This window comes from Gambusia affinis, linkage group LG04, assembly GCF_019740435.1.
Source record: "Gambusia affinis linkage group LG04, SWU_Gaff_1.0, whole genome shotgun sequence".
In the NCBI taxonomy this organism is placed as follows: domain Eukaryota; kingdom Metazoa; phylum Chordata; class Actinopteri; order Cyprinodontiformes; family Poeciliidae; genus Gambusia; species Gambusia affinis.
The window spans coordinates 700456-714700 of record NC_057871.1 but is presented as its reverse complement, the minus strand read 5'-3'; the positions used below and the strand labels follow the sequence as shown (position 1 = coordinate 714700).

The window sequence follows — 14245 nt, the reverse complement described above, 5'->3', positions numbered from 1 at the left end:
AGACTGCAATACGCAGAACTGCAACCTTTTTCTATAATAATTCGTTATATTATAAATATTTTGTGTATAAAAAAAGCTTCCATAAGTTGAAAACACATTTTCAGGTGCACTTCCTCAGCTGATGACGCCTGGAAGCAATTATATATACACACATATTATATTTACAGCTGACATTTATTTTGAAAACCTGTGACGGATGTTAGCGCTATAACGGTCCTGAACGTGACATCAGAGTGTCCGGTCGGAGGCAGGGGCTGACCCTAGAACCGACAGAAGAATCGGTACCAGCGGGCCCGCAGTCAGCCTGCTCATCCGAACAAAGACGGCACACAGAGGGGCGGGAACGATGGACAGGATTCCCGGGCAGGGTTGGAGCAGCAGCGGCGGGAAATACGGCTCTGCTCTCGGTGTGAATGTGGGAGTTTAACCGCTGACGAAGACAAGGCATCAGGCTGCTGTTCCTCTCCATCTCCTCCATCTTGGATGTTAGTGATGATGGAGCACATCCGAACCCCCAAGGTAGGTCCACGGACTCGCTGCTTCTTCTCTCTCGGTGATATTTGATCTGTTTACGTGCCGGGTCCTGATCGGTGGACGGTTCCTTTAAATCATCGTCCAGTCTGGACCCTGACATTCCTCATTTTAGGAATATTGGGAATGTCAGGAGAATTTAACGCAATGTCCGATAATGGATTCATGTGGTGAATCCTTCCGTTAAAAAGAAAAATATTTTTATCAGGTAAGATGCTTCTCTGTCAAGCAGACATCCATAATGCTCCACATAATGTCAGGCATAATGTCTGCCTGACATTATGTGGAGTTGGCAGACATCCCATAATGTCAGGTAGACATCATTAGTGATCCTTCATCACTGCTGATGGAGGATGATCACCTCTATCATGATGCTGCTTTGTTCTGAAAGACTGTGTTTCCCTTCTTCAGGACCAATTCTTATCATCCATATTCATCCATCCATTCATCCATCCATCTGTGAACTTCCTGTGTGACCAGTGAACTTCCTGTGTGCCCTGTCAGGTGGAGAACGTCCGTCTGCTGGAGCGTTCTTCGGGCCAGAGGACAGCCGCCGTGGGAACGCTCTACCTGTCTGCCACTCACACCATCTTTGTGGAGAACAACCCAGAAACCCGCAGGGAGACATGGGTAAGACCTGTTCCGGTTCTGATCCGGTTCTGGTCCAGTTCTCCTCCTGGAGCAGTTCTCTTCTGTTCTGCCAGACCTACTGGTTCTGTTTGGGTTTCCCAGCACAGCTGGAAGGAGATCAGGAGGATGTTTAGGGCAAAATAACATTCCCAATAAAGATACATGGAAACTGCAGCTCAGAGGAGGAGCTGCGCCCTGAAGGCGGAGCTAGGTCCACCCAGGCGTTTTGCACATGGTTGCCATGGAGAGTTAAGGATTTCTCAAACATGCATGAAAGAATCGAAGCAAAACTCCAGGTTGGTTTTGGATGAAGGAATAACATAACATGATGCGATGCTCTAAAAAGTCAAGGTCACATAATACTGCCCCTTTAATTTTGTCCCTCTTGCCTTTCCATACTCCTTATGGATCACATCCATAAGGAAAATCATTTTGTGACCCGACACCCATTTTGGAACCCCTTGCTTAGCTGACACTTTGGTGTCCTAACTGGACCTTTCTAAGCATGAAACCAGGTGACCCGTCTCCATGGCAACAGGTGCGCCATGTTGAATGCAGACTGCGGCACTGCGGCAGATGGATCGGAACGAGAGAATCAACCATGTTTGTTGTTTTAGCTGCAGCAGGAAGTGATTGTTTAACATCCCAGAACTGATGAGTCGGCGCCGCTGACTTCTTGTTTCTGCAGATAAACACGTTGTGTGTGTGTGTGTGTGTGTGTGTGTGTGTGTGTGTGTGTGTGTGTGTGTGTGTTTCAGGTTCTGCACAGCATGGTCTGCTGCATGGAGCGACCGCCGGCCACGCCCACAGGAAGTCCTCTTGTCCTGCGCTGCAAGGACTTTCGGGTCTTCCAGCTCCTCTTCCCACTGGAGCGTGACTGCCTGGAGGTCCACGCCTCCCTGAGCCGTTTGTCCCGACCCGGTGAGTGTCCGTCTGGGTTGGGCCCGATCTGGCTTCCTGTTCTCCGTCCCAGCAGCCAGAACTTCCCCTGGTTCTTCTGGGTTTCTGAAAGTCTGGATCAGAACGGTTGATGAAGAAGTCCTGGTGACATCTGGCTGCCTGGACAGAGGACAGCGGACCCGACCCGGCTGACCTTTGACCCTTCCTCTCAGTGCGATACAGCGAGCTCTACTGCCTGTCCTTCAACCCGAACGCCAACAAGGAGGAGCGCGAGGAATCCTGGAGCTTCATCGACCTGAAGGCCGACTACAGGAGGATGGGCGTTCCCAACAACCTGTGGGTCGCCACGGCAGCCAACAGCGAGTACCGGGTCAGCAGAACCAGAACCCTGCAGCTGCTCTTACATCAGCACAGAGAAACTCATAGACCAGAGGTTCTGATTCCAGAACCAGGAAGAACAAACCGGGTCAAATTGTAATTTTACACAAACACATTCTTTCAAAAATGAAAAATAGATTTAGATGAATTTTGATGTTTGGTCAGAAGTGGAACCAAAAGGGTTTTAGTGCAGAACCATGAATCTGATCTGCAGAGAGGATGTTTAGCATGTCAACCCGTCGCAGGTTTATTATCCGCATGGAGTCAGATTTCCTGTAACCAGCTGGTAAAACCTGAACTATGATAAAACTGACACTAATAAAAACTAAACTAAAACTGAACAATATTTAACTAATAAACACGAGCAAACACACCAAGATTAGAACTCGTGCCAGCATGTCTCTGATTCCAGGTGTGTGTGTGTGTGCTGCAGGTGTGTGACACGTACCCCGCTGAGCTGTTTGTCCCAAAGTCGGCCACGCCTGCCGTCGTCGTGGGCAGCGCCAGGTTCAGGAGCCGAGGTCGCTTCCCGGCTCTGTCCTACTTTCACCAGGACACGCTGGTCAGTGGCGCGCGCACTCCCACACACACACACACCCCCACACACACACACACACGTTCAGCATCAGCAGCTGCATGTCGCCCCCTGCAGGCGGCGGTGTGTCGGTGCAGCCAGCCGCTGTCGGGGTTTAGTGGCCGCTGCCAGGAGGACGAGCTGATGCTGCAGGCGGTGATGAAGGCCAACCCAGGAAGTGAGTTCATCTATGTGGTGGACACCCGGCCCAAGGTAACACACACACTCACACTCACACACATGCTGTGAGGGCCGCTACAGCCTGTGTGTGTGCAGCTGAATGCCATGGCCAACCGCGCGGCGGGAAAGGGCTACGAGAGCGAGGACCACTACTCCAACATCCGGCTGCTCTTCATCGGCATCGAGAACATCCACGTGATGCGGAGCAGCCAGCAGAAGATCCTGGACGGTGCGTGGCGCCCTGCTGGCGACGCGCAGCGCCCTGCTGGTCCTCATGTAGCGCTGCTCTTCTTCTTCTCCTGCTGCAGTGGGGGAGATGCGCGCGCCGTCCGTGACAGACTTCCTGTGGGGGCTGGAGAGCTCCGGCTGGCTGAAGCACATCAAGGCGGTTCTGGACGCCGGCGTCTTCATCGCCAAGGTTTGAATTAACCAATAAGGAGAGGGTGTGGATACCTCCATCATCTCACTCAGTTTTACTCTATATCCTCTGGTTCTGACCCAGTCCTGGTTCTGACCCAGCCCTGGTTCTGACCCGGTCCGCCTCTCTCTGTCCAGGCCGTGGCAGATGAAGGCGTCAGCGTTCTGGTCCACTGCTCAGACGGGTGGGACCGGACGGCCCAGGCCTGCTCTGTGGCCAGCATCCTGCTCGACCCGTTCTACAGAACCATCAGAGGATTCATGGTACCGGTCCGAGTCCCGCTGGCTCTAGTATTATCCTGTAACTCGTCCTCCTCCTCTTCAGCCGCCTTTTCTCCTCCAGGTGCTGATCGAGAGGGACTGGGTCTCCTTTGGACACAAGTTCTCTCACCGGTCAGTGAGCCGAACCGGGTCAGGAACAGAACCAGGAAGCTCTACAACCAGGACAGTATTCTTCCTGCCTGGTTCTGTCAGTACCCCGCGGGTAGCTCTCAGTGTGTGGCCCTCTGCAGGTACGCCCACCTGGACGGCGACCCGAAGGAGGTGTCCCCGGTGCTGGACCAGTTCCTGGAGTGCGTGTGGCAGCTGTCAGAACAGTTCCCCTGCGCCTTCCAGTTCAACGAGCGCTTCCTGGTGGCCGTCCACTCCCACGTCTACTCCTGCCAGTACGGAACCTTCCTGGGCAACAGCGAGAAGGAGCGCCGGGACATGAGGTACCGCCGGGCCCGCCCGGGTCCGCTCCCGTTGCGGTTCCTGGTGGTTCTGGGACCGGTTCGGTTCATGGTGGTTCTGCTCTGGTCTCCAGGCTCCGTGAGCGCAGCTACTCGGTGTGGCCCCAGCTGTGGTCGGAGCGGTCCCGGTTCTCCAACCCACTCTACAAGGCCGAGCTGAGCCAGAGTCAGGGCGTGCTGAGGCCCAACACCTCCCCCTACTGCTTCAAGTGAGGAACTGCGGCTCGGCCTGAAGCGTTCCTGTCTGAATGGACGGAGCAGTGGGTTAATGTTGCTGCTTCTCTCCAGGATGTGGAAAGGCCTCTACAGCCACCTGGACAAGGCCACACCCCCTCGACAGTCACCTGCCGACTTCCTGTCTGCCGTCAGGGAGGAGTCCCAGCAGCTGGAGGAGGAGCTGACCAATCAGCAGGAGGTACCGGCCGGAGGGACCGCCCACCACTTCGAACAAGGCATACAGCACACAAACGCACCTTTAACTAGGACACTGAGCTTCAGCACGGGCAACAGTCAGAAGCCAGCAGCTGGACCTGGACCAGCTGCAACGGTTTTCAAAATAAAGTTCAGTTTGTTTTAGCAGTGAAAAATATCTGGATGGCCAAACAATGAAATCTAGCATCCAAGTTCTCATTAATGCACACTGAAGTATTCGGAATCCTTTTTATAAGAAATTCATTTAAAAACAATCATAATTATTTACTCTATTTATTTCTTTAGGAAAATAGTGTGATGTATTTTTACGTGTATTTTAGAAGGTTTTTTAGAGGTTTGATAGTCTGACACCAACCAGAACGTTGCAAAACTCTAAACTGATGATCCTGATTTTTTACTGACATCCAAGTTTCTACACGTGATCGTTTATGCTACTAATTAAACATGCAGAAGAAGAACATAGCCGTCTCCTGGCAGTAAAGATGGCCGCCGCAGCGATCTGTTTACAGCAGTAAAGATGGCCGCCTAAATGGTACCGGGACAGCAACTGTTTCTCAAATTGGGCTTAGGTCAGGTATTCGTGGTACCAGCAGGTTCTCATGATGGTTCTCATCAGCCAGGTTCTGTTTTAAAGAACATGTGTGGTTCTGACAGATTCTGTTCCTCTAGGGCAGTGTTTCCCAACCCTGGTCCTCAAGGCACACTGTCCTACATGTTTTAGAGGTTTCCCTGCTTTAATGTGCCTGATTCAACCTGTTAATCAGTCATCAATTGAAATCAGCTGCACTGAAGCAAGGAAATACCTAAAACATGCAGGGCAGTGAGCCTTGAGGACCAGGGTTGGGAAACACTGCTCTAGTGTAGTTCTGACAGTAGAACCTCTGTGTGTGGTTCTGTCTGCAGAGGCTGGCGGCGCTCACCGGGGAACCAATCAGGTGGGAGAAGACAGCAGCGGCGCGGGGGAGCAGTAGCCGGCTCCCCGTCACATACAGCGGGCCGGACCCGCCCACCCACTGCTCTGGACCAATCGGCAGCTCCGAGCCAGCCAATCAGAGGGCTCAAAGACTAGACTCCGCCCCCTCTGGGTCACCGAGGAGTCCGGACGTGGAGGACGACCTGGAGTCGGGCGTGGCCGACCTCAGCAGCCGCTCGTCCTGTGGCGGTGAAGACAGCAAGGACCCGGAGCTGGACTGAGGCTGCCCACGCTGCCGCCCGACTGGAAATAAAACCAGAGCCGGACCGCTGGATCCGGATCAGAATCCACCCCTCATATAAACTGGTCGACTGGTGCTGCTATACTGGTTTAGATAAATGATGTTGCTCCGCTGTGGGCGGAGTTAACTCACAGCAACGCTTCAGATCTGGATCAGTCTCCATGGCAACACAACCAGGTCTGTTCAGCTGCTCCTCTACGGATCCTACAGGATGGCTGAACAACCCATAATATAGAGAAACAACCCATAATCTGAACCCGAGATCACCATGGAGACGGAAACAGACCCTCCTGCTGGTTCCTCATGGCTTTGATTGGTGGTTTTATTCAAAACTGTAAAAGTTTTCACACCCCAGTGGACCAGATCTACATCTACAGATCTTTGTTTGCAGATATATGCCAGTAGCTCTACGTCTGTAGATTTATATATGTTGCTCTATGTTGTGTTTTCAGAATAAAAGCTCAGATTCTTGGAAAACATGGAGCTGGACTTGGTTCACGTCTCCATGGCAACTCGCTGTTGTAGTTTCTGCCTGCATCAACAACTCTGAGGACATGTGGACCTGGACCCACCTCTTCCTCAGAACCCGGACCAGTGGTCCGGGTTCTGAGGACATTAAACGATCAATAAAGTTCTAAAGAAGCTCTGATGTTCAAATGGAGATCTTCTCCAGAATGAATGACCCAGAGTGACTGGACAGAACCAGGACCTGGACAGAACCGGTGACCCGGGTCGGACCGTTCCGCGTCGGTCAGAAAACAAACAGATCAATGAGCAAAAATCTCTCTGGTTCCAGAACCACAGTAAAAGTTCAGGTTCCTTGGGTGTAGTGGATAGCGCGACCCACATTTGGAAGCCTTTGATCCTTGACGCGGCAGTCGCGGGTTCGATTCCCGAACCCGGCCGACGTTTGCCGCATGTCTTCCCCTCTCCTTCCCCCTTCCTGTCAGCCTGCTGTCATGTAAGGGACACTAGAGCCACAAAAAGACCCCCTGGAGGGGACAAAAAAAAAGTTCATGTTCCTTGACAGAACTGGTTCCCACTGCACCACAAGTCCCACAGATACTGACTACTACACTTTACTCTGATCGTTTTCCACAACAGCTGCAGAGATCTGGGGTCAGATACAGAACCAGAACCAGACGGTCCAAATGTAGCCTGACATGAACTGGTCTGGATCCGAGGAGTCGCTGTCAATCATCCATGGTGTTCCTCAAGGCTCCGTTGTTGTCCCACTTTTATTATAAATTAAACAGTGAAAACATCCTTATTAAGTATAAATTTATATTTTAGACTGAAAAGTTTCTTCTGCCTGAAAACCAGAGGTGATCCGAACCTCTCGGTTCTGACCCAACATTTAGCTGATTTTTATCATCTCTTTGCTTTTTAGTTGTTGTAAATTCAGTTTTTTCTTTATTGACAATGTTTTGGAAATTACTGTTCATGCGACCAAAATCTTCTGGAGGAACCGGGAGGTTCTGGAGAAGAACCCAGAACCGACAACAGAAGCATTATTTCCTGTTTTATTGAGTTTCCAGCTGTTACAGTTCAGGAACATCAGACCAGGTTTCCCAGCTGGTCCCGACCACCAGACCGGACCAGAGAAATAAAAAAAAATCTAAAATCTTCTGCATGTTCTCAGCCGGCGTCCCGGTCCAGTTTGGGCTGCAGCGCCCCCTTCAGGAGAAGAAGAGTTCCTGGCAGAGGCGCTGCGTCTCCTCTGGACTCGACACCTCGTGGCCGATGGTCCGCGGGTCGCTGTAGATCTCAAAGTCGTTTCCTCCCTGCAGGGGAACAAGGAGGAGCAGGAGGTCAGAGGTTCTGCTGTGGAACCGGACCGGTCCAAACTGGACCACATTTCAACCAGAACAGAATCATAAACTAGAAAATATCATTAAAATTTACATTTTTCATAAATGAGAATCTGAAAGATTCAACTCCTTTACTCTGAAACCCCAAAAACACTGAAAAGACAGTTAGAATCTGCAGAGGTTCTGGTTCTGATTCCACAGAACCCGGCAGCAGAACGTTCTGGAGAGGCCTAAAGCAGTTGTACTACATATAAGCCTGCACATGGTGGTGGCAGCATTGTGCTGTGGAAAGATGTGGGAACATTTAAAAATGTTGAATCATTTTTCGTTCTCTTGGTCTGAAGCTCCATAGGATCCGTCAGAATCGGTTTGAAGAAATGACAACATGCTTTTTAATTAGCAGTTACGCTCCAGATGTTGAAGCTGTTCCTGCAACACCTTCAGATCGAACCGGGTCGGACCCAAATCGGACCGGATCGGCTCACCGGTTTGGTTTTGTCTCCAAAGAAGTGGACGGTGGAGTAGTTGTCCTTGTCCACGATGTCCAGGCAGTAGCGCTTGTCCCAGCCGTCAGGGAAAACGTCAAAGCTGATCTGCCCTCCTGCAGAGGAACAACCGGATCATCAGCCGATCCGAACCGGATCGGGTCACCAGAAACCGGCCCGGATCGGTGGGCAGCGGACTCACCAATGGAAAACGAAAGCCCCTTCCCTCTGAACTCCTCCTTCAGCACAGAAACAAACTTCTCTCGGATCTTCTCTCTCTGCAGGAAAAACACAAACTGCTTTACGCTGCCGCACCAGCGAGAATAGCGGCATGACCCAGCTGAATTCTGGGAAACGCATGCGGTTCTGACCTGGTCCAGCTCGTAGAACTCCTGGCGCTCCTCCTGGCTGCAGCTGCGTCCGATCGGAGAGACGTTCAGCATCCCATTCCGGAACTCGATGAACGTACCTCTGAGGAGAAAGGCTAACCGTCAGCTTCCAGGGGCTAACCGTCAGCTTCCACGGGCTAACCGTTAGCTTCCATTTCTGCGCCGTTCCATCAGAAACAACCCATCAGAGCCAGGGGCATGAGCTTGGCATTGTCAATCAGGCTTGTGTATGCTCACCCTTGGTCTCTGCTATTTTGCAGCATTTTCCCAGACAGAAGTTAATTCTTTCTGCAGGAACATAGCATGGAAGGAACTCCTGAGCTACACTACAGCTAGTTAGGTGTTGCATCATAGTCTGCCATGAATGCTAAGGCTAGTTAGCGTAACCACTTAAGACAGCGGATAAAACAGTTTCCTGGAACGGTACATTGAAAAATCAGGAAAAAAAACAGAAACTGTCATCAAGCATTAAAATATCTACATAAATATTTACATAAATGTCTAATCAGAACTGGGTTGGGTTGGGTCGATACCTTTTCCTGGGCAGCTGGATTTTGGCCATGTAGTTCAGACAGAAGTTGATGAAATCCTGCAGCAGCTCTTCTCCCATGTGGGCCTGGATAGACTGACAGATAGACAACATAGTTAGCTTACCCTGGTTAGCGTCCCCTAGAGGACATTTTGTGCACCATGTGACTCACCTGGACGGAGTGCAGCTGTCCGTGTCTGTACGCCACCAGGCCGTTCTCGGCGAACACGTAGTCTGATTTCTGGATAACTGAGACGGAAAAGCAGAAAGTCAAACTCAAAATAGCTAAACCTTCACCTCTGACCCCACTGAGCTCCTCTTCTTCCTCACCGTCGTCTCCCAGCTGCTCCTTGATCTTACTGAGGTCCGAGCCGCCAACCACTCCAACCCGAACCCGAGTCCTCAGTTTTTCCAGGAACGCCTTCATCTCTGGAGTCACTCTCTGGAAACACAGACAAACACCAGGGGGCGTTCTCATAACCTGACAGCTAGTAGAACAGGCCATGTTTAATGTAAAACATGTAGTGGGTGGGGCTAGGAGGTGGAGGCGGGGTCAGTGTTTAAAGGGGCAGGATTGTATGTTTTGCAGGCCCATATTGCCATTTTAGAGCACATTCATGTAGCTATATTACTTTCACTTGCTATAAAAATTCAATATCCATCAAATATGACTTGAGATCTAACTTTGTAATTTCTGGAGCCGAGTGAGGGAGTCGCAGAGAAGCGCTGCTCTGTGAAGTCGAAGATTGTTAGCCTGGAAATTGCAGCTCAGAGGAGGAGCTGCAACCTGAAGGCCATCAAAAAAACCATCAAGCTGATCGGATGTTTCTGATCATTTGTAGGCAGAACACAAAGGACTGAGACTCAATAATGCTACTTTACATCTATGACAGTCTTCTAAGTTATTTTATTAATTTTAGTGTTAAAACAAACAGTCTATAATAAACGAAGAAAGAGACAGACTTTGTTCGGTTCTGTTAGAACTGGTACTTGTTTACTGGACCAGGTCAGAGACCAGTTAAACTGACTGATCCAGGTTTCAGCAGTTAGCAGGATGCTAGCGGAAATGAATAGAAACTGGGGCTTTTGGGTCGAACTCATAATTAATAAACACATTAAATGCTTATTATTGGTTGATCATATGACAACAGCTTAAAATTACTAAACAGCCATATATTTAAGGGCAAAATTAAATATTTTAGCTAAACTCTGATGGGGTTTTAAAAAACTACAAGGGAGTTCAGTTTTTGTTTTCCGCCAGATACTTCCCATTACATGTAGACGCTAGTAAACCATTCCCTGTTTGAAGAAGCCATTGTAAAGATAAATAATAGAAAACAGAAAATACATTTATTTAAAAATTTGTTTAAATAAGTTTATGTAAACAGCGTGAGTTTAGCTTTTTAAACGGAACCAAGTGTGTTTTATGTCCCCGGAAGCTCATAAATCGGCGGACAGAGTCGGGACGAGAGCCGGAAGTCGCTCTAGCATCTGCGACGTGTTACTAAGAACGCAGGTGTTTGTTTGTTTGTTGTGCTTACCTGTCTCGCGGCCGTCAACGTGCCGTCTACATCAAAGAGGCACAGCGTGCTCGTGTCCGCGGTGTTCTGGCTCATTCTGTCCCTCTGGTCAATCTGCTCCCTGCTGCCCGGGCGCGCGGCTGCGTGCGGCTCTCAGTGGTGCCGTGATTTCGGCTCGGAACCACAGCTACATCCCAGGACTCAGACTCGTGACAAACTGCAGGAAAATGTGCGGGTCAGCTCCTCTTGTGTGGGAGCTTCCAGCCAATGGAGGTGCTCCTCGAAGAGGCGTCACGTGACGTCACGGTGGCGTTGATGCCGCGTTGAGTCAGCGTCATTTGGGCCGAGCAGAACCGGACATTGGTTGAGAAAGTTAATATTTTTGTAGCATTTTTAAAACAAACGTTTTGTTCCTTTTTATTTTATCTCCTCAGTAGTAAACAAAAAAGTTACAATTTTATTGAAATCAATAAAATAGTCAGATTTTTGTAGAAAAGTAAATTATAGCGTATATATAAGAGAATAAGGTTTTCTTCATGATTACATTAGTACAAAACAAGGTCAAAAAAACTTGAGGAGAAGATAGTTTTTTCTCATTTGGGCTGCATAGTATGACTTTGAGTAGAAGCAGATTAATAATTCCTCCAAAATTAAGATGAATGCAAAAACTTGTAACAAATGGCAATCTATTTTTGAACTGCATATTTTGATTAAAGATGTTATGTGTAAACAATGTTGCTTTAAAAGATGAAAAATATTTTCCAGGCCAGATTACTCAATCCTAGAATTGACACAAGGGGGCAACAATCCTTCAGAGGGCCACTAATGGCCCCCGGGCCACACTTTGGACACCTATGTCCTGCAGGAACTCTTTCTCCTCCTGAACCAGAGCTGGAATGAATTTGTCTGGATGCTGAAAGAAACAGCTCAGTTCAATTAAAACAAATTAGTATTTATCCAAAAAGAATAAATAAAAGATGCTGTGGGAAGGAAGGATTTCCAGTAGCAGTCAGTGTTGCAGCAGATCTGAAAATGCCTCTGACTAAAGCACTGTTGCTGTGTGATATGCTAACCTGCTAATTTATTACAGCAACTCTCTTACTCTGGTTCTGGCTCTGGTTCTGGTTCTGGTTCTGGTTCTGGTTCTGGTTCTGGTGGCTCAGTAAAAACACGTCTTTTCTCAACAACTTTTTGGAAATGTTGCAGCTCAAACTCTTCTGGTTCTACTTTCTTTTTTTTGTAGCGCCGTTAATGGTTGTAGTATTTTCACTTTTTGATGCAGACAGGCTGCCGAATCTCGCGAGAAGTGGAATCTCACCAACAAACACAATGAATAAAGTAGCCAGACTGAAGGCATCAATAAACCAGAAGCTAACGGAGACAGGAGAAAGAGATAGATTGACGGAGTTGCTGAGATCTAAGCTCAGAGTGTGGATGGAAGGACCAAACGAAGGCTCAATGCAGAGACGTCATCAAACAGAAAGGTCTGGAGTGCGTGACGGTGGAGGACATTGTAGAGGTCACCCCTAAAGGAAGAGCCTTAAAGCCAGACATTTAAAGAAATGATCCATGTGGGAAAAGGAAAATGTTTAAGCCATTTTCTACTGTATCCATGGCAACATCTAGCTAAGCCTTCTAGCTAAACGATGACCTCACTTCCTAAAATTTGGTCTTTCATCACTAATGATTTCTCAACTTCTGCTCTTTGGATTTCAAACTGCGTTGCTTCTCCTCTCCTTCAGAAACATTTAATAAAAATAGAAATGTTTTGGGTCTTTTTCCATTTGTAAATAAAAACTGAAATCTTTTGGCTGTTTTTCATATTTTCTTTTAATAAATCTGGATAATCAGTGGTGGTCATGAGACTGTGGTGAGATGGAGACATCAGTTGGTCTGTTGGATGTGAATTCCTCTCAGATCCGTTTACAGATAATCTAATTCTGTCTCATTTTAATCATCAGTTTCATCCTGTTTTCTGTAAAAGGAAGCTGGAATTTCCTGTTTTCAAACACATTCAGGTATTTTTTCCTTCCTTCTCTGATTGGCTGGAGTCCAGCTGAGTTGATCTAAAAATAACGACAGACTCATATTTTCACCTTATTTTACTAATGAACGGTGTTTAAATGAATTTGAACACTTTTAGTCGAACATTTTGAGATTTCCTCTGATTTTATGGTGGTCAGTTTCAGTCCGGAGCTCCCTGAAGTGAACTGAAGGCTGCATGTTTTCAGAAACAGAGATTTAAAGTTGACAGACTTTATCCAGCTTGTCTGTCTGAGGCTGCAGAAACGACACGGACACAGTCACAAATCACAGCAACAAACATTACTTATTACACACACCACCTGCAAGTCAGAGCAGCAAAAGAATAAATAAAAATAGGATTTTAAAAAACACAGTAAAGGTGTTTTTTTAACCACCCTTAACACAGTATTTTTAATCCCTTTTTGTTTTTAATAAGTGTATAGGTTTAGAAAATATAGTCCGAATCAAAGAAGTGAGATTATTAAAAAAAAAATTTTTTTTTAAATGTGCATAATTTTAATGCATAAAAACAACAACAACAGACTATTTACTAGAACTGAAAAAACATCAGTAAAAGCAGCAGGGGTGTGAATACTTATTGAGTTTTTGGGTGCAGTGCTGCCTCTAGTGGTCTGAACCTCTCACTGCAGCCATTACTATTTTTTAATCTAGCTACATAAAATGAAATTTGATATTATTTTTACAATATACCTGATTTGTTTGTACTGTCTGATGTGAGATGGTCCAGATCTCTTCTTCCTTTTTCGATCATTCCAGATCGCTCGTCTCTTGGCTTTCCTGATTCTCTGCTGTTGTCTTTGTGTTGATTTCACTGATGAAGATGTGCACAAAGTACACATCTGTACTTTGTGAATAAAAACATGAAGATTTAGCAAAAAAAAAGCCTAATTTCCAAGAATAATGGATCTTAAATGTTTAGACTTTGATTGTGGAAATTCAGTGCAATTGTCCCATGAAAAAGGGCTAAACGTGTATTTATTATTAAGTAACTATATTTATAAAGATTTGTTGGTTAATTATACATTTCTGCCAAAAGTTAAAAATTTAAAGCCATCTTGGACACTCTGAGGAGCCACAGATTGTAGAAAAGTTCAAGCGACCTGAATTATCAGCAGCTGGGAGGAAGGATCTGTGATGACGCTGCTTTGTGCATTTAGGATGTAGCAGCCCTGCAGGAACAGCTCCATACACAGAGGGGAGACGCTGTCTATCAGTGATGATTTTGGAAATGAGAATTTATTGTCATTCAGCTTCCCTGGTTAAGTAAAGGTTAAAGGTTAAATGATTCTGGCTCCCACCACCTCTGGGTTGGGGAGACACCAGAGGACAGAGCTTATCTAACCACTTTCACTCAGCTGCAGATAAACTGACACCATGCTGAAGAATTAAGCCACCTCAGAGTCCAAAATATCTAAACAAATGTCTAAAATGATGTGCTTATTATTAGTTAGAAAAATACAAAATATTCTCAGAATAAA

The 14245-nt window shown here is 47.3% G+C and overlaps 2 protein-coding genes across 3 annotated transcripts; one reads left to right on the top strand and one right to left on the bottom strand.

Moving 5' to 3' along the window:
- The first annotated feature begins 121 nt into the window (after positions 1-121).
- mtmr7b (myotubularin related protein 7b) lies at positions 122-6499 on the top strand. Of its 2 annotated transcripts, none has more exons than XM_044113019.1 (14): positions 122-519; positions 1036-1161; positions 1920-2082; positions 2274-2431; positions 2873-3001; positions 3092-3226; positions 3290-3422; positions 3502-3611; positions 3749-3874; positions 3954-4003; positions 4123-4323; positions 4416-4550; positions 4630-4756; positions 5677-6499. In XM_044113019.1, exons 1-14 carry the CDS (start codon positions 484-486, stop codon positions 5965-5967), a joined length of 1920 nt encoding a protein of 639 aa, XP_043968954.1. In that variant the 5' UTR covers positions 122-483; the 3' UTR covers positions 5968-6499. The 2 variants fall into 2 exon arrangements, with proteins under 2 accessions (XP_043968954.1, XP_043968955.1); XM_044113020.1 differs by having other exon boundaries at positions 152-519; positions 4630-4793.
- A 997-nt stretch (positions 6500-7496) lies between these two features.
- On the bottom strand, positions 7497-11025 carry pmm2 (phosphomannomutase 2). Its single transcript, XM_044113069.1, has 8 exons — positions 10743-11025; positions 9532-9643; positions 9374-9450; positions 9206-9297; positions 8655-8754; positions 8486-8561; positions 8284-8399; positions 7497-7771 (listed from the first exon to the last, which is right to left on the bottom strand). Exons 1-8 carry the CDS (start codon positions 10815-10817, stop codon positions 7667-7669), a joined length of 753 nt encoding a protein of 250 aa, XP_043969004.1. The 5' UTR covers positions 10818-11025; the 3' UTR covers positions 7497-7666.
- Positions 11026-14245: the final 3220 nt, after the last annotated feature.

Bases quoted from the DNA above. Each gene is read 5' to 3' on its own strand.
- mtmr7b (XM_044113019.1), top strand. From the start codon at position 484: ATGTTAGTGATGATGGAGCACATCCGAACCCCCAAG. The intron at 2,083-2,273 runs GTGAGTGTCCGT...CCTTCCTCTCAG, and splicing joins GAGCCGTTTGTCCCGACCCG to TGCGATACAGCGAGCTCTAC. The intron at 4,004-4,122 runs GTCAGTGAGCCG...GGCCCTCTGCAG, and splicing joins GGACACAAGTTCTCTCACCG to GTACGCCCACCTGGACGGCG.
- pmm2 (XM_044113069.1), bottom strand. From the start codon at position 10,817: ATGAGCCAGAACACCGCGGACACGAGCACGCTGTGCCTCTTTGATGTA. The intron at 9,644-10,742 runs GTAAGCACAACA...CTGTGTTTCCAG, and splicing joins CGTTGACGGCCGCGAGACAG to AGAGTGACTCCAGAGATGAA. The intron at 7,772-8,283 runs GTGAGCCGATCC...GTTCCCCTGCAG, and splicing joins TTGGAGACAAAACCAAACCG to GGAGGAAACGACTTTGAGAT.